At 41.7% G+C, this 27,500-nt stretch overlaps 1 protein-coding gene across 3 annotated transcripts in view; it reads left to right on the top strand.

The window, feature by feature from the left end:
• Nucleotides 1–27,500, top strand: part of LOC147014205 (protein WWC2-like) — a 145,849-nt gene that overhangs the window by 11,548 nt on the left and 106,801 nt on the right. For 2 of the 3 annotated variants that reach the window (XM_085851973.1, XM_085851972.1), the window contains exon 2: nucleotides 26,008–26,117. The exons of the other annotated variant lie outside the window; for it this stretch is intronic. In XM_085851973.1, coding sequence (XP_085708099.1) covers nucleotides 26,008–26,117 — 110 coding nt within the window. The remainder of the gene's footprint in view (nucleotides 1–26,007; nucleotides 26,118–27,500) is intronic. 3 annotated transcript variants of the gene reach the window in all.

Genomic DNA, 27,500 nt, shown 5'->3' with positions numbered 1-27,500 from the left:
CCATTTTTCATCCGAATCCATCCACAATTTTTTTGAGATATCGTGCTCCATATCGTTTTAGTCCCAAATCTCAATGGTGACGAATCCCTTGAAAAATTCTCAAGCCGAATCTGGATTCGCATCTTCACCAAAATCGAATCAATTCTTCCTTGTTGCAGACCCAAACCCGTCCACCAATTTTTGCCCCAACCTGTCCACAACTTTTTGAGATATTTTGCTCAAAAATAGACAGACAGACAGAGAGGTGAAAACATGACCTCTATGCACCTTTGGTGGTGGAGGTATAGATAAGCTATGTCACATTAAAAGGTTCGTGATCAAAATAAAGTTAAGTACCTGTATAGGGTGTTTGAGAATTGCTGTTGTGTAAATGTTAATATAATGCTTTGAGAATAGCCAAGTTGCTGTTCAACAATTAGGATTTATGAACAAATTATTTGCCTGTCCCATCTGTCAGTCAAAACAAGAACCGCACGAAGTAATGACGCTGATTTGGCAACAAACAGGGTAGAGCAGACCTCATTTCCACTTGTAGGTGCCTTTTTCTTTTCTACTATGATTCATGGTTCCCAACTTCAAACCCACCTAACGTCATACATGATTCATGTTTCTCCGAGATATATTGTATCGAACCAGATTTCTGATGTGCATGATTTATAATTTAGATCTTTTGTTTTGTTTATAAAATATTGGTGACCCGTTTGCTTGTTTGCCGTTAACTAGGGAATTTGTATTCCGATTCGGTGAGAATTATGAGATTATATTCTTTTTTTAGGGAATTGGTAAGATCTTCACTCGTCTACTTTGTCTAACGTCCTTTCTCTGTGGCTCCCATTGCATAACTTTCTGCAATGTGGGCCACAAACTGCCTTGCACTTTTATTTATTGCATTATGGGTACATTCCGAGCATTCCTGAATCTCCTGCTGTTTCACAATCCAGGCCTGAATAATAGTTTGGTTCTTGTAAGTCTTTAAACACGTATAATTCATAGAAACTGATGCAAGCACTACTACACGACTCATAAATCATGCATCGTGCAAAGTAAATGACAACTGTTTGTGTAATATATAATATGTATGTACACGATCATGAAAATCCCAATTACATCTCTCACCTGTAAATGGAGGAATGGCCAATCATCCCACCTGTGACTCGGAATTTAACATGATTGAATCACCACTCATCCCTTCTCATCAGAGAAGGATGCATTGAGCAATCAAAAATGCTAACTCGAGGCAAGCCCTTTGCTTTGTCAAACTCGACCTGATTTCCTCCGTAGCTGCAGGTATTTACCTGGAGCACTTGCACGAGAACCCCGACCCTTCATGCCTCGCATCATCCATGGTACGGCTTTCATGCTTATTGGCGTATCAACGACTGCGGAGAAAGAAACGCACACTACTGAGTCTGCAAGACGTGTACCATGTGCGATATCAATAGCAACTCGAGAGGGAGCACTCGGGAGAGTGCAAAACCTCCGCCGCCATTACTGCTGGGTCACTCAAGTGAACCTTATATCTTATTCATTAAATATGTCAACAGTGCTGAGAGTTATAGTTCTTTTCTCCAACATTTTTTTTTTGGGGGGGGGGGGGGTTGGAAATCACTTAAAACATGTAGAAATGCAAAAAAAATTCTTCAGGATTGTACAAAAGTTGTACACTCGTCTCTCTGCATCGACTTATCGCTGGCAACTGCTTTGTGAAAAACTGAAACCTTTAGGGATGTCTTGTCAAGCATCTATCTAGGTATTCGATGATCAGCAAGGTGTGGAGGAGTGGCAGCCCTTCTCAAAGGTTACACTCGTATCTACAAAGTTTTGGAATACTTGGCAACTGACGTGGAACTGAATGGTGAACTGAATCTCAGTCAATTGTTGACAAATAAGGTGAACTGGATTCATCCATACTCATTGCTATTTGGATCAGTCTTAGAAAACTTTTCACCAGACCACTCTCTCGCTTCAAGAGACCAGCTGTCGTGTGAATAGCACGGTGTCCTTACTGGGAATCTCCTGTCGATTTTGTCAAGACAGCAGATGGTGTTTGAGGACTTTGAAGACCAAGGATTAAACTGTGTGACCATAACGAGTACAATTCATCCCAATGGTGAGTCCTGATGCGCAACCACTGCTTTGACTATAGAGATGCTGAAAACACTGTGCTGTCACCCAAGGAGAAATTCAAGACTGAGATGTTTCTTGGCATTATTGATTAGCTAATCAGTGCCTTGAAACATCGTCTTGAAGAAATCAACAATAAGTTTGGATTCCTGTTCAATGTAGCTAACCGCTCTCTCTCGCTCTCTCTCGCTCTCTCGCTCTCTCTGTTTTCATGTGGTCCCGTCTGGCTCGTTTCAGGTCTCTCAGATGTTTTGTTCACTGACGCGAGGATTGACTTCTATAGCCATCACTCCCCCTCCCCCTCCCCTTGCTGAGCAGATTTTTGCCACGCACTGATGATGCCTGGCTGCACAAGTGAGCACACGTGAACCTGCCCTTGTTGTAAAATCTGTGTTTGAGGTTGTGTGGTAGCACACACAATCCTGCCATTGTGAGTGTGTGTCATGTACAAAAGTACAAGTGGGATGGGTGTGGGAGGGTGATGATTTAATGATTAAACACGAATGTGAAATGGGAGAAAGCCAGACACGAGGATAAAGGGTAACGGGATCTGACTAAACATACAATTCTGATCGATACTAATTGGGGTTTACCAATACTATACTAATGCAAACACTTATTAGGATATAACGATTGAATAATTTACCTCCAAGTCATTTTCATGACTATTCATATTGTTGCGGGGTCGGGTGAGAAAACCACTCTTGATGGGGAAAGCTACGTCGATTCCCACCAGATTCCCCGGAATTGTAGGCCGTCGCTCACAGATAATTCCGTGACGCGGCAGGTCACTTAACCGACCGTGGACGCCAATAACTTGACCGCGTGACCTAGGGTCCTTCCGCCTATGGGTGAATCGGGTTACCTAATTAACCACCGGGGAACCACGCCCTCGGTATGCCTTGTCCGAACCAGATCACTCTACCAGGTCGGATCTCCTTTCCAGATCAGATGCAGCCGAGCGGCACTGCCAAGGACGTACCGGTGAGAAGGAATGGATTGTTGGGAATAAAGACCCGGCTAGACTTGGATCTGAACCATGCTGGACCAATGAGGGAAAAGACAAAGGTGAGCTGGGAACATTTCTACAATTATTATTTATTTATAATAAGCGAGGAAAAGCATGGAGCACAACAAAGGGTTTATTGGAGGTGTAATGCAGGGAAAGATGAGAGAGGTGTGGGGTTGACAATTATACAAGCAACTTACAAAAGCAGACACAGTGCAGACTTGATGCGATTATTAATAAAAGCAACAATCACAACAATAAAGGATCTTATACAGGCTTACTTAACGGACAGGTGCCATCACTCTCAGACACACACTCGGACAAAGTGAACCCAATTGTGAAAGGGACTTTTGCAGCCAGGGAGGGAGGGAGTTGAGGTTACAGTTTCTTGGTACCTGAGCGTTTCGGGGGAGGGATGCTCCGTGGTGCAGCAGCGGCACCCAACAATGGTTGAGTTGTTCGGCCACAACCGTACGTGTGGATATCGTGTCTGCAGGAGGGGTTCGAGTGGAGAAGAGCGGAGTCCAAAGGGGGGGGGAGAGCGAGAGATTAGCAGCAGGCAGGACCAGGCAAGAGGCTGTTCGTCGAGGTCCTGAGTTTGGAGATGAGGACCAGACAGTAGGCTTGGTCGAGAAGCAAGGGGCGATTCGACGTCGTGTCGGCGGAGACAAGTGGCAGGAACACTCACTCTCAATGACTCCTTCTCTCCTTCAATTCTCCTTACTCCTTCTTCAATACTCAAAAACCTCTCACTTCTCCTCCCAACCCACCTGCAATTATCTTCCCAAACCAACCTGCAATTCTCTTCCCAAACCAACCTGCAATTCTCTTCCCATCAAACCTGCAATTCTCTTCCCATCAAACCTGCAATTCTCTTCCCAACCAACCAACTACATGGAGGTCCGCGCTTTTTAGAACCCGGAGGTCGAGGAGGAGTCTTGCCGAAACCTGACGTCATTGTCCGAGCCGAGCATGCAGATTGGACCGGCCCTTCACGTGGTCCGCCTTTCTGGGCGGGGTTTCAGCCAGAGACCGGCTGGCCCGCCCACGTCTGGCCTTGGGAAGCTGGTTGGCGGTGCAGCTTACGCGTGTGTCCAGCCGAACGTCGGGATTTTGCCTCTGAAAACGAGTCGCTCGGTAGACTGTGGTATGCTGTGGCCAGCGAAATGATGGCAACAAGCGAGATGAAGGCACCTGGATTGTAAAAGGAGGGAATAAAATAAAAGGGGAAAAATGATTTATTAATCCTAACTAAGAGCCCATCGCAACGCACCCCCTTGCTTTCCCACTAAACAAAAGGTAGGGACCTAACTTCACGTATATTAATGGAATAACTGACTCAGGACAACTATCTGTTGTATGCATATGGTTTGAAGAACCGTATCAATATATATATATATATATATATATATATATATATATATATATATATATATATATATATATATATATATATATATATATATATATATATATATATATATACTGGACCATTAAAAACAAGCAGAATTTGATCATGCTGAGATTTTTTTTCGTAATGTGATTGTGAATCTTATATATTATTTCCGAGTTTGTGGTTTCGTGTCGCGCTATCTTCGACTTTGTTCTGCGCTCGAGTAACGTGATATTCGGCTTACATTATCTCAAAGACCATATGAGGTGCATGGTACAAAAATAAGTAAATAAAATGGTTCTGAAACAGTGAAATCGTATTCCACTTACTGCATTAAAGTAAAATTACTACTGATACTCTGCATCAGTTCCTTTCTCAAACACACCCACCCCAACATGCCGCGCAGAGCGTGGGTTATGCTAGTATATATGAAATGGCCAACGACCATTTTATTTTTACCCTCACCGAAGGAGAGGGTGTTGCGTTTGAGTCCGTTTGTTTGTTTGTCTGGACAGAACTTTCGTGTTTTTCTCCACAGCTGCTTGTCAGATGGAGTTCAAATTTTCACCATGGGTGTGACTGATCATGTAGAATGTTTTAGTCATAATTATGATGTCATGGGTCATGTGGTATGGTAGCCATGTTGGAAAAACAAAAACTTTGGACCTCTATCTCTGAAACTGCACCAAGGAAAAACTTTAAACTTGGTACATAGCAACTACTCCTCATGGGGAATAAGTGTGAGTTATTTATTTATTTATTTATTTGTTTGTTTATATGACCTCATAGGTGCCTTTGTTATGATGTCATGATTGCATATGTAGAATGCTACATCTGATCAATATGAAAAATGTTGAGGGTCATCTAGAGATAAAATGGTCCACAAATATATTTGATGACCTCATCCGTCACGTGATTCGGTAGCCATAGTGTTTTTTTTTTTTTTTTTTTTTTTTTTTTTTTTCTTAAACCTTCAAAAATCTTCTCTGAACAGATCAAGACAAAACTTTGCATGCATGACTGACTCTCCATTACAAACAAAAGGTTCACACATATGATGTCATGGGTCACCTGGTTTGGCAGCCAGATTAGATTTACCCTCAAACCTATAAAAAATCTTCTTCTGCAGAACTTCTCGACAGATTGAAGGAAACGTCACACAAATGTTCCCGAAGCCATGGTTGTACAAGTTTGTTAAGGAATAATTGATAGGTCACATGGTTTGGCAGTCATATTGGATTGAAGAGAAATATTAAATAATGTTTTCTCTGGAATTTCTTGATCGATCGACATGAAACTTCAAAATTATAATCTAGTTCTGATGGGGAATACATGTTTTAAATTTCAACTTGCTCGGATACATTGTCTGACGGGCAGAATTATTTATTTATTTTTGATCTGGGTTCTTTATTTAAAAAAAATTATTGATTGAGTTCTTGGTTATTTTTTGAATAAGACTCACTTGGCTGTGCCTGGGGGGGGGTGTTTGAGGGTAGCGGGGAAGCAGCTGAAATGTGAATCCTATCCAGGTTCCTCCTAATGACTTCATCTTTGCTTTTTTTGCTTGTTCTAGTTCCTTCTGATGACTCCAATGCAGGACTGTACCTATTTGGTCTTCCCCTTTGATTTGAATTGAAGTTATTTTAATCCCATTCTAAACACCACATAAAACAAGTTCTAGCGAGGGTCTGCAATCTCTGATTGCTCTTTCTAGTTTTTACAGGTATTAAAAATAATGTGGCAATTGACCTTCAAGCAGGGCATCTTTATTTATGATGGGTACATTGAAAAAGTCACCAAAGAGGGTCAGAGAGCATTTTAGTGGAGATTCCCAGCATTCCATATACCGACTCTCAAAACAGTAAAGACATGAGTGCGAAAGAAGAAAGATACTGACTCATTACAAAACACAAATAAGGGTTGTTCAGGATGGCTTGTTCATGTTCAGGATGAACCTGCACTGCAACACATGGAGAGAAGTCCATGGAAATCAACAAGATGACTCTCAGCTGAAACAGGAATCAGCAGCACATTATTGTGACAAATACTTGAGGAAAGCATTGGGTTTTCTTTTGTACAAAATGAAGTTTTTACAGTCACTTTCTGAACATTATCACAGAAGATGGTATGGATTTTGTAACCACATTTCTGAAGCACTGGAAAATGATGAGCTCATTTTCTCTTGAGTGCCACATTCATATTAATGGGATGATGAATAAACAGAACTGCATTTTTTTTTTCCTTAGTGATTGGAAAAGCCACAAGAACATGAAGAAACATGACTGATTGGTTTGGATTGAGTTTCTCACAAATCTCCACTCCATATTTTTTTTGAAGGACCCAAACACCAAAATGGCAGTAACTGTGACATCAGACCGTTATCTTAACAAGCTGAAGAGTTACCTGTGGAACAGGTTGAGAAATAATGAAAATCTATGGTTTCAAGAAGATCGAGCCACATCTCGCATTTCTAATGAATGTCTCACTTGGCTGAGGGGAAAAATTTCCTAATTACTTATCAGTTGCGGAACTGAATTCCCATGGCCCCCCAAAACCCCTTAGTTGTCACAGCTGGATTTTTCGTTTTTTTTAATGGGGACTATTCAAAGGGAGAGTGTTTCAGTTGAAACCAATGGTAATTGCTAATTTGAAAGATGCATTTATTCATTATCTCAGGAGTTATACAAAACACCATTCAGAAAGCCATGCATAACCTGTTGCTGCATGTAAGAAAATGAGGGGAAAAAATGAACAGAGGGGAGGTCATATACAGCACTTGGTATTAAAATTTGAGGATTGCACAAATATTTTACATTGAAATATTCTCTCATATCTGTCAATGGTGTTAAGTTACGATTATACTAGAAGCACCCGCTCCCTACGGGAGCCGTCAAGGGGGTAAAATGTTCTTATATTTATGCCTATTTTCCTCCAAGGGGTCCCAGGATTGCACACCAAAAAATGGTTGTGATCGGTTCAGCTGTTTTTGTGGTACCTGGGAACAGACAGACAGACAGACGGGGAATTCTAGTAAGATATATATATATATATATATATATATATATATATATATATATATATATATATATGTATATATGTATATATACACACACACTTAACCGATTCTTAACCGATTTGGATGAAATTTTAACAGCTGATAGAAATCCACAGTGCAAAAATATATGTCACTTTTGGTGATGTTCAAGATCAAAATCTGGATTCTGCATCACTTTACATTACACACATTTTCACTTTATATTACACATATAACACACACACACACACACACCCACACACACACGGTGTATCAATAAAAGGTGAACCACTTCAAAACTTTATTAACCAAAACATTGAGTAATAAAATGAAAAGCAAATAATGGAGAAATGAAACTCATTATGCGTTAATGCGCTTACAGTTGAGGTGTTCAATGCGAGCATCCCCACGCACACAACATGCATTCACATGAATTGTGAAGGTTTCAATGATGTTTCTGCAAGTTTTCATGGTTACTGTCTGCACATCAGCCCCAACTGCTGCCTTCAGATCCGGGGTATTCCTTGTAGACGTTATTCTTGCAAGCTCCCTAGCGGAACAAATCCAGCGGATTGAGGTGGGTGGGAGCTGTGTGGAGACAATTCATTTCCCATACGCAAACTGAGAACTCGTCCGAATTTTTGACGCAGAAAAGCAATTGTTTCATTGGCTGTATTTGAGGTAGCACCGTCTTGCACGAACCACAGTCGCCGGAGGGCTGCAGTGCTCATCGATTGCTTCAAGTCTTCGTAAATTGCGTTAACAATCGACCGGTATCGTTCTTGATTGATGGTGACCGTTCTTCCGTTTTTGTTTTCACACCTCTGTGGCTGACAGCCACAAAAGCAGTGACTTTCCGACCCTTAAGAGACTTCTCTTCAACCTCATCTGGACATTGACTTCCACAGAAAATGTTGTTGTGTGAATTGACAACACCTTTGACATGAAAGTGTGCCTCGTCACTAAAACCACACATCGTGAATCCAGTTTGGGTTTGCCTCCAACTTCTGCTGCAGCATCTCACGCAAAGCGACTCATCTGCTTTATCCCCATGCATCAATTTGTGGTAAGGAAAGAGGTTTAAATCTTGTTTCATTATTCTTTTGATACTGCTGGGAGTGAGACCCAGTTCAGCCAATCTTTGTCGATGTGATTTCTCCAGACTTTGCATTACTTGCTCACGACGAACTCGTTCCATGTTTCCTTCACACCGTGCACTTCTTGGGTGACCGGATATTCCCTTGTTAATGTTGAGAATCGTCCTTTCTCTTTTTTGAACTTTTTCACAAGTTTCCAAATGGCTGGCTTGCTGGGCTTGTTTCTGGGACGTACTCCGTATTCAGTACAGAACCTTGTCTGGACGGAAGCAATTGATTTGGTCTCAAAATACCACTTGATAATGTTTACTCGTTACTCTGTAGAAAACGTTATTTTTTCCATAAAATATTTTGGTTATGCTTGAATGACATCACCAAAGGTCATTGATCACTCTTGTAAAATATAAAAATATTAAGGTAATGACTAAAAGTACAAAGGTCATTTGAAGCGGTTAACCTTTTATTGACACACACTGAATATACACACAGTGTCTATAGAAAGTCTACACCCCCTTTCAAAATTTTCACCTTTTGTTGCCTTGTTACCTGGAATTAAATTTCATTAAATCAGACTTTTTCCACGTTTATTTACACATCGTGACCCACAACTTCCAAGTAAAAAAACAAATTCTACAAATTTCAGAAAATTAAAGAAAAAAAACCACATTTGTTCACGGTAAAGTTTTTTTTTTTTTTTTTTTTTTTCCACTTTCCTCACTCATATTTTCGAATGCTTCTTCATCGTAGCTATGAATCACTGTATACATTGCTTTTGTGAGTACTCTAGTTTTCAAATTAGGAGCTTGGAGCGATTTCATACAACATATGATGCGATTTTCCACAATCTACTCTCATGGACTAATTAAAGTTTATCATCGAAATAATATTTCGGTTTTGAGGATCGGATATTATCCGGAGTAAATAATTGTCAAAATCTGTTGTGAAATCTGATAATCTAAAGAAATAACGAGTCTTACAACCAAGTCGATATACATTACTTATTTACTTCAAGCAAGCAAGGCTATTTCCCTCCTCCATACATATACAAGAAAATGTGTAATTTCCAAAGCATTAAACTTAACTTTTTCAAGTGTTTGGATAACTATATTGAGTGGTCCATGCTCCAACCCCCGGGGTGAGTGGTCCGTTCTCCGCCACCCGGAGCGAGTGGTCCGTTCTCCATCATTCTGAGCAACTTGTGAAATAACACCTGATTTCCAAGCAGTTTGCCGTATTAATGTGTTTTTTAAATTACCGAGCCAAAATTTTTGCTTGTCTCCGGAAGCGTCCGGGCGGTGTTTGTCTCTGGAAGCGTCCGGGTGGTGTTTGTCTCCGGAAGCGTCTGGGCGGTGTTTGTCTCCGGAAGCGTCTGGGCGGTGTTTGTCTCCGGAAGCGTCTGGGCGGTGTTTGTCTCCGGAAGCGTCTGGGCGGTGTTTGTCTCCGGAAGCGTCTGGGTGGTGTTTGTCTCCGGAAGCGTCTGGGCGGTGTTTTTCTCCGGAAGCGTCTGGGCGGTGTTTGTCTCGAAGTGTCTGGGCGGTGTTTGTCTCCGGAAGTGTCTGGGCGGTGTTTGTCTCCGGAAGCGTCTGGGCGGTGTTTTTCTCCGGAAGCGTCTGGGCAGTGTTTGTCTCCGGAAGCGTCCGTTTGTCTTCAGCCAGCTTGGTTCTGGACCCATCCGGGTGGTGTTCACCAATTTTGAAAAGGCAGAATTCACCTCCTTCTTTTAACAATATATAGGAAATTATACGGACATTGCGAGGACAAGAAATGGCATGTGCAGCAAGCAGTGAATCAGGCCTAATGTTCTGTTGTTGCGTAAGGCAGGTTGGCTACCTAGTAGCTTTCATTTTTTGGAAGTTTGGCTCTGTCACTGATGCTGTACCCCTCTACCAATACCCTGGTACTCATTTTGCTGACCTCAGAAGGATGACGGACTGAGTCAACCCCATCTGGTGTTGATTCAGCAGCCAATTGTGCTCAAACTCAGGTCCCTACTATCCTAAGCCAGCCGCCATAGCCTCTCAGCCAACACCAGGCTTATGCCCTCAGGTAGACTCGAACAACAAAGATGCAGAAGTTATTGAGTTCTCTTTCTTCATGGCCAATGAGCTTAAACTGTTTCCTAAACATCCAAATATTGAGGGCATATAATGCCTTGGCAATCAATCTTGCATGGTGCTGGGCTCCAAGTGCTACGTGGAGGGTTGTCACAAAAAAGGTTCACCATATTCAGAATATGCAGATCAAATATGAGCTACAATGTAAAACTTCAATTTCAAATCGATATAATCTGGTGTGAATTATTTATTTGTACATTAGAACAAAATGAGGGAGTGAGTGTTGAATATCTGAACTTCAAAAATGTGGATCAGCCTCATATGATATTCCAGCAGCCAACCAGACAACTAGCTCGCTGCCTGTGCAGAGCTGAACACCACCTTCTCCGATCCATCCATTGGGACCATATTCTGTGCAGAGCATTGCTGCTGCCTAAGCAGTCTCCTTGGCTATTAGGTACAATCTTGGATGGGTCGCCACTCCGACACCGTATACCAGCAAGCTGGCACTCATTTTTGCCGACCTCTGAAGGATGACAGGCAGAGTCAACCCCACCTGGTATTAATTCAACATCCAAGTGGGATTTGAACTCAGGATCCTAGGATCCCAGCCCCGCAACCCTAACGATCAAGCCAATACCAGGCACACACCTTCTCTGATGCTGGAGACAATTTGTGTTTGCCTTGATGCCCTCTCATCATCCGTTTGTTGATGAACAATTTTCTGCTGAGCTTCTCTGACCGATTTAAATGCTTTGAGAGCACAAAACACAGACAAACTTGCTTTTCTTCCTGCCTTATTTTCTTGATTTCTTGTCGGTCGTACTTCTTTGTACTCTTCTGCATCAATAAGTCACCCTTTTCACATTTGAAATGCAGTTTCTGATTAATTTAGTCTTTTCTGTCGATACATCGCATGAAGAAAGAAAAGATCGAAAAAGACTTTTTTTTCAAAATGTAATGTTGGTCAGTGAATCAATGATGAGATTTATTTAAAATTGGGAATTATTGTCACAGCTGCCAATGGCCGGGCGAACAACGCTTGTAATCATACCGGCACGGCGTAACGCTCATACAGTGATAAAAAGTAATGCAATATGGCGCAACATAAATAGTGAGATATCATTTTGGTTAGATGATGTGAAAATAATGTACACTTCTCCTTTGCACACCTGCATCACCCATCCACATGCAAGCTACCTACAATCCTGCCAATATCGCTGCATCTCCAATCTTGAGCATCGATCGGTGGGGTATGGGAGGGACATGTCCCACCCCACCCTCAATCCCCTCTCCAACACAATTTTTGGACGATAAACAAAAAATGTGTGCACTCACAATTAAATGATTACGAAGCAATTTCCTTTGTAATTGATTTAATAAATTTTATGAAAAGTTGGAATAAGCGATTTAATTACTTGGGGAATGGAATATTAATAGATTACATGCTTTTTGGGATCATCTTTGCACGAATGTCGTAAGGGTCGAACATGATGAATTGTATTCAGCCACAACTGCTCCATATTGTGTACTGCACCATTGCATGTACAGACTGACACTTGAGAGCAATGGATGACACTTGAGGGCTTGTTGAGTATCTTCATCCATCGGGACCATACACTATGCAGAGCGTTCGTGCTGCCGAAGCAGTCTCCTGGGCTATTGGGCACAATCCTGGATGGGTCACCACTCCGACACAGGATACTCAAATGGCTTTATCATCCCAGCAAGCTGTTACTCATTTTGCTGACCTCAGAAGGATGACAGGCTGAGTCAACCCCACCTGGTATTATTTCAATGGAAAAAGCAGGATTTGAACTCGAGATCCTATGATCCCAAGCATGCCACCCTAACTATTAAACCAACACCAGGGATATATCATCATAATCATCTACGCAATTTGGTGTCTGTTTTTCGTCATCGCCTCTGGTCGTTAAGGCCCAGTCACACCTTGACGTTTTAGCCAACGTATGCCGATTTTTGAAATTTTTTTCTAAAACGCTGGCACACGTTGAATACGTTATGGGTAAGTTTTGATAACATTGAGAGCACGCTGAAAAACACTGCCATACGTCGTTGTACTTTGGCTTTAAACATTGTACTTTTCGGTTGTCCTCAAATTTTTGCATGCTTGAAATTTCACAACGTATGCCGGCGTATGACTCACACGTTCCGCTACGCTGGCCACAAGTTGTATGCACGGTCTGCGATCGTTGACAGACGTCAACACATGCTACTTGGAAGTTAATCATAAGTTGAGACACGCCGAGGTAATGTTTAGCGTACCCGAAACTTATTTCTAACCGATGATTAACGTGTTGTTGGCACGTTACGCGATCGTTGCCACACGTCGACAGACGTTACTCTTAAGTTACTCATAGGCTGAAAGACGTCGGTATAATGGATCGTCCTTGCGTCCACGGCCACGGCCACGGCCAGGACACTTATTTGCAGCATTCTTCAAACTTTTCTTCGGCATGACGAGGATGTTCACACTTCGATGTCTAGCTTGGCTATGATTCCAATTGTCCATCGGCAGCGTCTATTTAAAATAGTCGAGTTTGAGCGTTTTAACACGTTCAGAAGAAACGCTTCAAATTTCAAAACCCTAGTGTCAAAAAACAAAGGCGAGTGACAGCAATTTAAATCGTTCATTGTAAACAATGAAAATAGCTGAGTGGTACCGTTTAAAAGTCGTTGAGTGTAAAAAAAATCCAATTGTTGAGCGCAAGCGTCTACTTTCAATAGTGGAAATGCAGCCATTTAAATCGTTGAGTGGCAGCCTATGAATAGCAAATCCCACGTCACCGGCAAAGATAAACTGCCGCACAATATGGATAAGTTAGGCTATCATTGGGCATAGTTTGTGAACGCCGGCTACACGATAATTATTCGTTGGTATACCGTATCTATAAGTTATCGAGGCGCTCTATGCACATTATTAGTTCATTGTGCATTTGTCCAACCCGTTATGAATAGACTTAAATCGTAAAAAACAAGCCATAGCTCATTGTTGAAAAAGCCCCATAAAAAAATTAGCCGCGAAGAACTTCGAACAATGGTGCAAAGATGTCTCCTACCCGTCGACACGCGGACGCAAGGAGGATCCATCATAACCCACACCCTCTCCCTCACACTCACCTACTACTGCCAACATGAACAAACTACGACTAATACTAATACTGATACTGATACTGATACTGTGACTGCTGACATGGACATCGACTCAAAAAGGACTCGAAAACACTGTTGGGTTCCCCTTTTATGAACACCATTTTTATATACCAATTCCCAAAACCGGTGGGAACACGTCTTTATATGGCAGTTGTAACCTAGAAACACGTTCATTTATTTTTTTTGTCGACCGGAAGACATCATTGGAATACGTCTACATACGTTGATGTGTGTTGGGACTACGTAAAGAATTGGTTCAAAGCACGTCAAACATAAGTTAGAAATAAGTTTCGCGTAAAAAAGACATTACCGCGATGTTTCGACTTATGAGTAGCTTATAAGTAGCCTTTGTGGACGTGTGTCAGCGTCCACATATCGTGTGTAAAACTTATCCCCATCGCATGCGGGACGTGTGTCATACGCCGAGTACGTCGTAAAATTTTGAACGTGTTTAAAATTTCTGGACGTACTCCACTTACTACGACGTATGATAGCATACTTTAGCGTTCTACTCACGTATACCAAACTTACTCATACCGTATTTGACGTGCCCCAACATTTTAGACACATTTTTCTTAGGTCGGCATACGCTGGCAAGATCGCCAAGGTGTGACCGCGATGTTGTCACTTCCATTTCTACGGCAGTTATGATTCGAATCGTTGTGCGTCAGCCTTTTAATAGGCTACGTCACGACATCGTCGGCGATGCGTGCAACGCGCTATGCCTAAGTTAGACTATCGTTGGGCATCGGTTGTGTAGGCCGACAACAGGTTCAGCATTCGTTGGTATAAGTTATCTATAACACAACGAAACGTTCTGTGTCCGTTACCAATGCGTTATACATAAGACCAAGTCGTTATGAATACGTCCGAATCTTTAAAAAAAAAACATCAAAAGTTCAACGTAAGCCAGCGTTTTACATAAATTTTAATACGTTGCCATTGCTGGCTAAAACGTCAAGGTGTGACTGGGCCTTTAGTTATCCAATATCGATCAAACTTGCCAGGGGGACTAAGGGTCCATCATAACTCGTAGAACAAAATTTGTAACTACTTGGTCCCCCCCCCCCTCCAAAGGAGTTGCGAAGGGGGATAGATGCAAATTTCCTCTAAATATGTACCGTGGTGGGAGAACGTATGACGGGCCTTCTATCTTGATAATCTTCACCTTCATTTTATATTTCCAAACATTCTTTTCACAGTCTATAATGTTTCTTTTGGCTCAACTGCAAAATATCTGGAGGAATTCTGATGTTTTTCCTTTTACATCTTGTAAAAATGTTAGCAGCTTGGAGTGTCATTTGTGACGTACAGCTGTTGTTCTCAAAACTTGTTCACTTTACTGGATTTTTTTTTTTAGGTCATCTGACTTACAATTCCTTTCTTGCCTACTTCGATTTTTTTTTTGTTCCTATTTCTTTATTTTATTGACTTTACAAGACACAAAATAAATTTGGGTCATTCCATGTCAAATCATCAAAGAATCTGCCGTCATCTCTCAGATTTTTGTAAAACTTTGGGAACCAATTGGGACCCATGAAAAACGGCAAGAACTCAAATATTTTTGCTAACAGCCTCTTGATTAGTGAGATACAGACTAACGAACTTTGGACTAATTAGCACAATGTTGCGAATTCAAACGGCCATATCTCTAAAAGTATAACACCTAGAGAGCTGGTTTTGGTGTCATTTTAAAGGTATTTTCATGCCCTATGAATTTGTCTGGGCAACATTTTCGTACCTCCAACCACAAAAAAGTTATCACAAAATATAAACTTCAATCGTGAATCCCCAAAAAATGTATCCTTCAAATTTCCTCAAATTCATCCCAAATTCAAATTTGAAAAAACATTTCCAAAAATTCATCCCAAATTCATCATTCAAATTTCCACAAAACTTAGTGGATAGGTGACAAGAACAAGCCAATTAGATTCTGATTCAGCTCTGGATCCAGATCCAGCCTATCAGTGAGATACAAAACGTAAGATATTCAGCTTGACAAAGGTATATGTTCTACCGAGTGCTGTGCCAGTGCCCCTAATAACCCCCCCCCCCCTTTGTGTGGCGTCCTTTGAGAGCGTGCTCCTTAGATACTTGATCAAGCTTGTTTTAAATGATTCCCACACTTTCTGAAACATTGGACCCCCTGTGATGGGTTGTCAAACTCGAGCGTTCTTTATAACACCCCCCCTTGCCTTCACTGTAATATTCCCAATGTGGCCCATACTTGTGTTATAATGTTAACCATCAAACACGTGTGTGTGTGTGTGTGTGTGTGTGTGTGTGTGTGTGTGTGTGTGTGTGTGTGTGTGTGTGTGTGTGTGTGTGTGTGTGTGTGTGTGTGTGTGTGTGTGTGTGTGTGTGTGTGTTTTGGCCGTCTTGAGCAGCAGTTGATGCATCAAGAATAAAGTTTGGCAACATAAAACATTGGCTTAAGATCGAACCCTCATGCCAAGTAGGTCGGTCATGTAGTTGTAGTAGTAGAAAAGAGCATTCATTCATTGGTGCTGAATAAAGCGGGTTCCTGTGCAGTCCTGTGATTTGAGAAGGTGCATTCCTGAGTGTGCTTGACCAGTCAAAGGGAAAATAAACCTGTTCACATCATGCTGCTCAGGATTTCTGGTTGAATGTTTTATTCTTGTTTTCATTTGTATGCTGTCAAACACAAATATCATCCCATTGGCAAGCTCGTTATACGACCACAATTGTATCTTTGATGACCACAATTGGACATCCGAGCTGCTGCAAACTTGTGAGCAGGTAGAAAATGCATCAAACCTGTTAGTACGATCTTGTGTGGTCGGCATACTTAACTGTTTCAGGAAAGCAAAAAATAAATAATTAAATAAATAAATACAACACAATACAGTTAGTTTATGTTTTGCAAATCCATTTCACAATTTAATAAATGCTTTCGTTGTTCTTTGGGGAAAGGTTTAAAATACTTTATGACATTCAAATGTTTGGTGTTTGTTTGGTTTTTTTTTATTATTGGAGGGAAATATTTTCTTTGTTGATTTCCCTTCATGGCCCTTAATTTTCATGATCGCATCAATTAAAAGCAATCATTTGTTCGTGTAATCTGCATCAAGAGTCACGGTGGTGACCAATTATATTCCTGAGACTGCAATTTAAGTTTTCGACACGGAATCTACGTATAATGAAATTGACCAAACGACTGCATAATTGGTGTTCTGCCATGACCTTTCCAGAAAGTAAACCTCTGTTTTTATTGGACTTTCTTACAGACAGTGAAAAGGTTTGTAATTGCAAGTTGTTCATTTAGAGGATTAAGCAGTTGAAAAGTGGAAAGTTTTTCTCATTATTACCTCTGCCACCGAAGGGTCCAGCATGCTGGTATCCTGTGTCGGAGTGGCGACCCGTCCAGGATTGTGCCCGATAGCCAAGGAGACTGCTTAAGCAGCACCAACGCTCTGCACAGAGTATGGTCCCAATCTCCTCTCTCTTCCACCGAAGGTGGACAGAACTTATGTTCTCACGTCTGTTTAGCTGCTTGTTTGTCTATCTGTGAGCAGAATATCTCAAAAAATTGTGGACGGATTCAGATGAAACTTGCGTGTGTGACGAGGATCAATCGATTCGATTTTGATGAAGATCCGGATTCAGAGCCAGATGGAAGACTTTTTTTTTTATTTCAATTTCTAAGTCATTCTTCATCAAGTTGATAGATGGGGCAAAAAACGAGATGTGCATAGCATGATGTGTCAAGAAGTTGTGGACAGGTTATGACAAACTAGCTAGATGAATTGTTGAGGTGAAAAGAACAAGCTGATTTGATTTTGGTTAAGGTCTGGATTCAGATCCAGCCTATCAAGTGAGATACAAAATGTAAACTGTTCAGCCTGGCAGAGGTATGCGCTCTACCGAGTGTTGTTGTAGTTCTTGTACTTATCCCCTTTTTGTCAGGGAAGCCAAACATGTTCTATACAATGATCAATGTGCATGAAATTTTACATCTCTTTATTTTTTTCTCAGATAAATACAAGGGAGTTGTAAAATTTGATCAACAATCTTTGCAGTAAATAACACTTTGAAACGTGCTGTATTTAGGAGTGGATATGTGCTTCACAATGATGTTTTTGTTAATGGCATTTCAGAGTCAGGACTTTTTTTCCTTTTCCTCCTCTTATGTTTCCATTTTTCTGCTTAATCCTTTATCCCAGGAAAATGAAGTGTTTTTCTGCATTTTCTGCAGTCTTTAGCTTCCCTATACACTCTAGTCTTTGGTCCGGATGAAAAACTCGTTTTCATCCTTATTTTCTATCATTCTGTCTCTCCAGTGTAATAAACTGGTCACCATGTTCAGAAGTCAGTCTTGTAAAATTGAATCCCATTAAAAACCAGAGAGTTGGTGTCAAAGCCATCCAATGCTCGCCTGTTTATACATTTATCGTTTTTAAAAGACTAGTCTAATAATATTTTTTATAAAGCATTGCAGTGAAGTCTGATCCAAATAATTTTAAAGCAATATATGTATTTGTATATTGTAATCAGTAAAAAAAATAGTGTGGTAGATAAAAACATTAGAAAAGAAATAACTTGCACCAAAAACTTTAACATTTTCACGCTCACGCTCACGCCAGGGGTATCGCGATAGCTCTCTGTTCTTCGAACAGGCGAGCTAAAAATGATTGTTGTTGAATACTATGCAACCTTCCCCTGCACATACTGGACTGTTTTATATGACTCCCAGGCAACTGGCTTCATTCGAATTGAAGTCTCCGCAGAATATAAAGAGAAAAATGCTGTCGGAGATAAGGACCTCCAGGATGGAGTCATCACAGCTGGTGTTGTCTATGGTGGCTCTGTGGTCCCCAGTGGCACAATGAAAGACGTTGATGGAAGACACTTTGATATATTTATTAAATAACAGAATCACATTCCAATCTTTATGACGTCTACTTTCGATGCAATGCTTGTAACAGGTTGTCACTTAAGAAATACACCATGAGATCTCGGGGAGCGTGGGAGGGACAGGGGCTGTCGGGGGGTGTGAGGGGCATTCTTTGATGCAATTTCATATATAGGTTTGTTCCACAAAAATCCTTGTCTCTGTTGATAAAGCGGAACCCAGAAGACGTGCGAACGGGTTTGTCACGTGATCTTGTCGTCATTTTCTATTGACATGTTGATTGCTTGGTATTTTTATGTGACAATATCTTTATTTTCATCGAATTATATCCTCGTTTGAAATGTTTGTTTTCAGGATATTAGCTCAGGATAAATAAAATGAATTAACCGGGAGTATGTGAGGATAATTCCTTCAATATAGTGAGAGCACAAATTGATATTCCCTGCTGTCATAAATGAACTGAAAGCAACTTCTTATCCTGTATGTTTAAGATGAGGGCTCAATGTAAACCATTGCCTGAGAAGCAAGAGGGGAAGTTATGGTTTTATAAATACTGAGGTTGAGGCCTCTTGTCTCATGTTGTTCTCTGTAAATGTTGGTGGGGGAACGCTGTGTGTTCTCCCAGAGGGAAGTACAGGAAGTCCTGCATTTACACTCATTCTGTTTATGCTTTGACTTCTTAACGCCTTGGACAAAGTACTGAACAATTTTCAATTTACACCTCGTAATGTTCGAATTGACCTTTCTTTCATGCGGAATTTTTTTTTTTTAATTGTTCAAGCATGCAAGAGGAATGGAGATATGGTGTACAGTACACCACTTCTCTCACCTTCAGTCATGCACTGTCTGTACTGTCCTCATAAGAGTTATTGTCTGACCTTCATTGTCAGTATTTTTGTGCCAAACTCTCCCAAAGCCCTTCATCATGAGTGGTAAACGACCCTCAGGTTCTCTAACTGAGACTCCCACCAAGAATGCCCGTAAACTGGGACGGATTAAGGGTGCCTTGGGTCCTGAGCGGTAACCCAACCATGGGCCCTCCGACTCCTCTACCCATCCTGTAGATGTAGTAGATGTCTGCCAGCTAATTGTCACAGTACACTGTGTTAAGTATGCATAATGGTCAAAGTCAGGTCAGCAATTTAATACAAGGCAGTGCAATTTATTTGTAATTTACATTCCAAGGTGGAGGCAGTTTCTCCACAGAAACCACGACATGTATAATATTACATCGGTCTTTTCCTAGATTTTTATTGATTTATTTTTTGCCTAAACTCATTAATGACTTTGAAGAAGTGAAGGCCTCTCAATACTTCATTCTCCACGCTCATGATGAATGTAATAAGTCAAACTTGTCCCATTCGGTTCCAAACCTCATCCTTGATATCATGCTCGGCCTATTCCTTTCGAGAAGGAACACTCACCTTCACCACTGATGTTTGATATGATAATCGACAGATATATCCGAAGAGCTATTTAAATGTTTTGGTGAGGATGTGTACAATGCCTTCAGAAAGTGTTCACACCCCTCAACTTTTTTCAATATATATATTTTTTTGTGTTTCAGCCTGAATTTAAAATGGATTAAATTAAAAAAATTTGTCACTGACCTTTACAAAATACCCCATAATGACAAAGTGAAAACATGTTTTTGTAAATCTTTTACAAATTGATTAAAAACGGAAAACTGAAATGTGTTGCATCAACAATTAGTGTTCAACCTCCTGAGTCAATACTTCAAGGAAGTGCCTTTGGCAGTGATTCGAGCTTCGAGTCTTCATGGGTATGTCTACATCAGCATTGTCCATCTGGATTTGGGGAATTTTTTTTTCCCATCCTTCCTTTCAGATTTGTTCAAGCTCTCTCAAGTTGCATGGGGAGCATCGGTAAATGGCAATGTTCAAGTCTCTCGACAGATTATATCAATGGGATTCAAGTCTGGGCTTTGGATGGGCCACTCGAGGACTTTCACGTTCTTGTTCTGAAGATATTCCATTGTTGCTTTGGCTGAATGCTTGGGGTCATTATCCTGTTTAACATAAATCTTCACCACAGTCGGAGGTCTTTTGCATTCTAAAGCAGGTTCTCCTCAAGGATTTCCTGTATTTGGTTCCATTCATTGTTCCCTCTATCCTTACAAGTCTCCCAGACCCTGACACTGAAAACTATCCCCATAGCATGATGCTGCCAACACCATGCTTCATGCTGGGGATGCTGGGGATGGTGTTGGATGGGTGATGAGCTGTGCTCGATTTCCACCAACATTGCACTTTGCATTCAGGCCAAAGAGTTCAATTTTCATCTCATCAAACCATAGAATGTATTGTCTCATGCTCTCAGAGCCTTTCACGAGCCTTTTTGCAAACTTCAGGTGTCCTGTCATGTGACCTTTTTCTCAGGAGTTGCTTCTGTCTGGCCACTCTCCCATAAAGCTGATTTGTGATGTGCTACAGAGACTGTTGTCCTTCTGGCAAGTTCTCCTATCCCATCTCTGTAGTTCTGTCACAGTGGTCATTTGCTTCTTGGTCACCTCCTTAACCAAGGTTTTCTTGCCCAGTTGCTCAGTTTGGTCAGATGGCCAGCTCGAGGAAGAGTCTGGGTAGTTCCATATTCTTTCCATTTCCTAATGATGGAGCTCACTGTGCTCTTGGGAACTTTCAACACTCTGGAAATAGTTTTATACCTTTCCCTAGATCTATACCTCCTCACAATTATATCTCAGAGTTCTACAGACAGTTACTTGGACTTCATGGTCGATTTTCTGCTCTGACATCCACTGTCAACTGTGGGACCTTGTATTGAAAGGTGTGTTTTTTTTCTAAATCATGTCCAATCAATTGAATTGGCCACAGGTGGACTCCAATGAAGTTGTAGAGACATCTCGAGGATGACCAAAGGAAATTGGATGCACCTTAGCTCAATTTGGAGTGTCATAGCAAAAGCATTGAATACTTATTGATGCAAGGCATTTCAGATTCTCATTTTTAATTAGTTTGTAAAAAAATTGTTAAAAATATGTTTTCACTTTCTCATTTTGTGATATTTTGTATAGATTGGTGCCATAGTTTTTTTTTAAGCTTAATCCATTTTAAATTCAGGCTGTAGCACAAAAAAAAATGGTAAAAATCGAGGGGTGTGAATACTTTCTGAAGGTATTGTATGTGGTGGAATTGGTGCATTTTCAGTTATACTAACTTAGTTGTTTGTGTGAGGTTTGAAGCACTGTTGAAGATGCCTGAAATGGAGAAAACTGGATAAGTTTAGTTTCAGTCATAGATTGCAGATTGTTGGGATAAGTGTATGCAAGATTTTGTGCAGCTTGCTTGATCTCATGGAGAGAGATAGAGATAGATAGATTAGCTACATTGGACAGGAATCCAAACTTATTGTTGATTTCTTCAAGACGATGTTTCAAGGCACTGATTAGCTAATCAATAATGCCAAGAAACATCTCAGTCTTGAATTTCTCCTTGGGTGACAGCACAGTGTTTTCAGCATCTCCATAGTCAAAGCAGTGGTTGCGCATCAGGACTCGCCATTGGGATGAATTGTACTCGTTATGGTCACACAGTTTAATCCTTGGTCTTCAAAGTCCTCAAACACCATCCGTTATCTTGACAAAATCGACAGGAGATTCCCAGTAAGGACACCGTGCTATTCACATGACAGCTGGTCTCTCGAAGCGACAGAGTGGTCTGGTGAAAAGTTTTCTAAGACTGATCCAAATAGCAATGAGTATGGCTGAATCCAGTTCACCTTATTTGTCAACGATTGACTGAGATTCATGTTGGCACTCAACTTTCAGTTCCACATCAGTTGCCAGGTGTTCCGACACTTTGTAGATACGAGTGTAACCTTTGAGAAGGGCTGCCACTCCTCCACATCTTGCTGATCATCGAGTACCAGAAAGATGCTTGACAAGACATCCCTAAAAGGCTTCAGTTTTTCACAAAGCAGTCGCCAGCGATAAGTCGATGCAGAGAGACGAGTGTACAACTTTTGTACAATGCTGAAGAATCTGAGGACCACTGGGCTCCATTCGGCAGCATTTTTCCCCACAAGGTTGAGTGAGTTAGCTGCACATGGTATGAACGACGCATAATGGCTTTGCTCCTTGATGATAGTTTGGACACCGATGTATTTCCCACTCATCCGCCCCGCACTGCATGGGCCCTCTCTTCACTTGGACCCTGAGCGATTGCTCCATCCAACCCCCCCCCCCTCCTCTTTAATCCATCTTAGCTCATAAATCTACGAGTTTGAACATTAAAATGGACATGATAAAGCGATTCAAGCATTTGGTAGACATTGCCCACGTGCGCTCAGCCTTCCTCCTTCGACTATGACGACAATTATTAATAATGCCACCAAAATAATGTCGCGTGTTTCGTCGTCGTCTCGGTAACCGCTCCACATCCATCCGCACCTCCCAGGCCCGGATATTTGGTGAGTACCGTACACATTTCCAGAACTTAAAACCATCCATTATGTATTAATTTGAACATTTATTTACATTCTTTATTGATTTATTTTGTTATTATGACCAGTATATATTTACTGTCTTACTTAGTTTAGAACAAGAAGTTTCCGCCCAGGAACGCATCTTCAATTTATAATGTCATGCCTATGGAAAAATCGTTTTCAATTTACATTTATTTCGATTCACCTGTTTTTTTTTAGGAATGCATCTTGAGTGTAAATTGAGGAGTCCCTGTAGTTAATTCCTCCCAGCAGCTGTCTGTCAGCACGTATGGAGGCAGAGAATGTTGGGAGCCTTGAAACAGGGATTGGTTTGTGCCTGTAGGGTAGGAATTGGCTTCACCCTCTTAAATTGCAGGTAGCTGATTTACCAGAACTTTTGCATAGCATGCTGGGAGGATTTCTGACGTTTGGCCGGAGTCTGTAAAAGCAACGTAGTTTTGTCAATGTCAGTCACATGGTGTAAAGGTGTTGGGTAAATCAACAAAATCACGTTGGGCCATTGGCAGTGCTGACATATCCAACATTAACAAAACGTTGGTGCTTTTGTGGGGTGATTCTCCTCCCTCCCTCCCTCCCTCCTCCTCCTCCACCTCCTCCACCTCTCCCATCACCATGCCCAACTTGCACACTCATATTGGAACGGTAGTAAGAGGATTTATGATGATCTGAAGTCGTGACAGATTGGGCCGTCTATTTGCCAATGTCAGTCTAATATCAGTTACGTTGCGTAAAAGTGTTAGTATGATTCAGCTTTCCTCTTCCTATTCCTGTTCTCCTTTATTCTCTTTATCCTGTGGTCCTGTGAAGAGGTGTCCTTGTTTCAGGACGAGGTGAAGGTTTTGCCTGTTTTTCCTCTTCTTTTTCTCCGTAGCCCTTCACATCTGGTGGTTCTCATTCTAGTTTAGAGAAAATTTCAACCCCAAAAAAGTCAATTCTTCCTCTTCCTCCTCCATTTCTGTATCAGACGAGTTTTTCTTGCTCTTCATCCCTTTATCGTCCACCTTTGTTTTCCTCCTCCTCGGCCTCCTTTCTTTGCACACATTCATATTGTTTGCACTTGATGATTGCTACTATTTCCTTGTTGTTTTTGTGTTTGTTTTTAAAACTTTTTAAAGATTGACCGTTTCATTCATGAAAAATAATTAGATGACCAACCGACACACCATTAAGTTAACATAGATGCATAATATGTTGTTGCGGGCCGGAGTCCGGTGGCAAGAATGACCACGAGGTGGGGGAAGTTACGTCATCTCCCACAAGACTCCCGGAATTGTAAGCCGTCGCTCACGGATAATTCCGTGACTCGGCGGGTCGCTTAACCGAACGTAGACGCCAATACCTCAACTGCGTAGGGTCTTCTTGCCAGGTGTAATCAGTTTACCTAATAAACCACGTGGTTTCGACTACCGGGGAACCACGCCCTCGGTACGCCTTGCCCGAATCGGATCACTCTATCAACTACCAACTCCAGATCGGATACAGCCGAGCGGTACTGCCAAGGACGTACCGGCTGGAATTAACAGATTATCGGGGATAAAGACCCGGCTAAGCTTCGATCCAAACCATGCTGAACCAATGGAGGAAAAGACAAAAACCAGCTGGGAACATTTCTACAATGATTTATTTACACCAGGCAAGGAAAAACATGTGGCACAGGAATAAGTTTATTGGTGTGTTATGCAGGGGAAAGGAGAGAGAGATGTAGTGCGACAATTATACAGCAACTTAAGAAAGCGGACACAGAGCAGATTTAACGCGAGAATAATAAAAAAAAAGAATTCCGATAATCAAATAACTTGTACAGTTTACTTATAAGACAGGCGTCACACACTCAGACACACACTCAGACACACACTCAGACAAAAAAAACCCCAATTAAAAGAAAAGGGGACCTTTTGCAGCCAGGAAGGGAGGGAGCTGAGGTCGCAGTTCTTGGTACCTGAGAGTTTCCTGGAAAGGGATGCTCCATGGTGTGACACCTGACAAAGGTTGAGTTGTTCAGCCACCACCGTACGTGTGGAGTTCGTGTCCGTGAAGGAGCTTGAGTGGAGAGCACAGGCCGCCGAGGTGAGACGTGGGTAGACACTTTGCAACAACACGAACGAACCCACCGAACTCTCCGACCACCAAAGAACCAACGACCTTCCTTCTTTCTTACTCAAGACCATTCCACCAACTCAACCACCCAACAAAGAGCCAACGACCTTCCTTCTTTCTTACTCAAGACCATTCCACCAACTCAACCACCCAAACCCTACTCTGAGGATCGCTTCGTACTTTATAGATCGCCTTGGGCGGGGAGGGGCCTTGGCGAAGCTGACGTTATCATCCGTCCCGATTGGACAGGGCCTTCATGGGGTCCGCTCTTTTTGGGTGGGGTTTCGGCCAGGAGGGCAAGCCCGCCCACTCCACGCGTGTCTGGACCCGCCAAGAAGGAACCACTGCAAGATTTCGCCTCTAAAAATCGAGTTTCTGGTTAGGCGAGTAGGCGGTGAAGCGCTTGTTCAGCCCAAATGAGAGTAGCAAGAGAGAGAGAGGAGGTACTGCGGCTCCAACAACAGGGGAAATAAAATAAAAGGGGAGAAAATGATTTATTAATCTAACTAAAAAAAACATCGCAATACACCCCTTTGCTTTCCCACTACACACAAGGGAGGGATCTATCTGCACATATACTAATGGCATAACTAACTTCGGGACAACTATGTTTGTATGCATACGGTTCCTAGAACCGTAACAATATGTATGTATTTGTTTCTTTCCCCAGGTTGACGAAACCCCTCACATTCTCTGATTGCATTGGAGATGAGCTTCCTTATGGGTGGGAACAGGCGTTTGATGATCAGGTTGGAGTCTATTACATGGATCATATCAACAGTGAGTACAATCGGGTGGTATGAATGTGCTATAATACTAGGGAGCAAGGACAGTTGAGAGAGCTCAAAAGAATTGACAACAACCACCCCATTGTACGCTGCAGCCTTCTAAATAATTGATGATGCAAAAATTGCAGTGAAACAATGTGTTATGCCAAAACATGTATATGCTGTATTGTAGTTTCATGATATTGCAATAAAAATTCCTTTGAAGAAGGGATAATTTAATTAAATGAGTTACATATTTCCTATTATGTGCTGAGTTAGCTGTTGTGTGAAATCCCAGATACCATGTGTTTAGTGTCCCCTCATCATCCCCTCGTTTCCTCTGTAATTTCACTTTTATGTGTCCATATTATCATGAATTATTTTATGTTTTTATTATTCTTGCACATGGGCATCAGGTTTGACATGTACTGAGACGTCACCGAGACCCAGACCGTGTTCTGAATGGATGGTTGGAACGCCAAGGAATGGCTTATCAAGGGGTTATTAGTCTGCCTGCTGAACCATTCAGGGCTTGTGACCTTTGGGAATGGTGAGTCCTGGACCATTGGATTCAAAGCTTTTATGATTGGCACCCACGCCTCCAGTCAGGAAGGGTGGGGGAGGCAGCTCCACATATTGGTGCTCTGAGAGAGTTGATGGTTGGTGGGACTGGTGCAGGACGTGCTGCAAATGGGAATAGTCCAACATGCTGCAGAGAGTTGATTTGCTGAGAGCTCTGCAAACGTCACAGTATTAGAGTTTGTCTCGCCAGAGATTTCCTCAATGGACAAGCCTTTTGACTCATAAGCTCTCTGTACTGGTTGCCATGCAAGTGACCCATTAACTGAATAATACCCGTTTTATTTATCTTCTTACTCTCTCCCCATCTTTCTCTCCTCTTCATGCGTGTCTGTGTGGTTAAGGATTAGTTTGAAGTTGGCGAGTCCGTTTATGTTTAGCGATGAGCACAAGTGGGCAGTGAAAGCCTCAGCACCCAGCCGAGACAGCCGGGAAATTCTCGAAGCATGATTTTTGGGCACATGTTCCATTAACTGTCACGTCGACCTGCATGCTGCCTATCAAGGATGATGCAATCGCCCGCAGCTCCCACCCATGGGTGCGAAGGCCAAACCTAATACACAAACCCGGATCAGACATGGAACACATGACACTGAACCTCTGACTCAAACATCCAATCCAGAAGCAAATCCACCTTCCAATCCCACTCTCTTTATTAAATCCGTCCCTAACCTCATGCTGATTGGTTCCCCTCGCAGCCCAACCGTGACACACAGCCATTCTGCATTGGACATAAGTACAATTAATGTCTCTGCATGTGCGAGGTTTGTTTTTTTAGTTTGAAAACTATTTAATTTTTTTTTACCTCTAAAGATGG

This window comes from Eptatretus burgeri, chromosome 13 (assembly GCF_056783735.1).
Source record: "Eptatretus burgeri isolate ZD-2024b chromosome 13, Ebu_testis_v1, whole genome shotgun sequence".
In the NCBI taxonomy this organism is placed as follows: Eukaryota; Metazoa; Chordata; class Myxini; order Myxiniformes; family Myxinidae; genus Eptatretus; species Eptatretus burgeri.
This window is presented reverse-complemented; position numbering and strand designations above follow the sequence as displayed.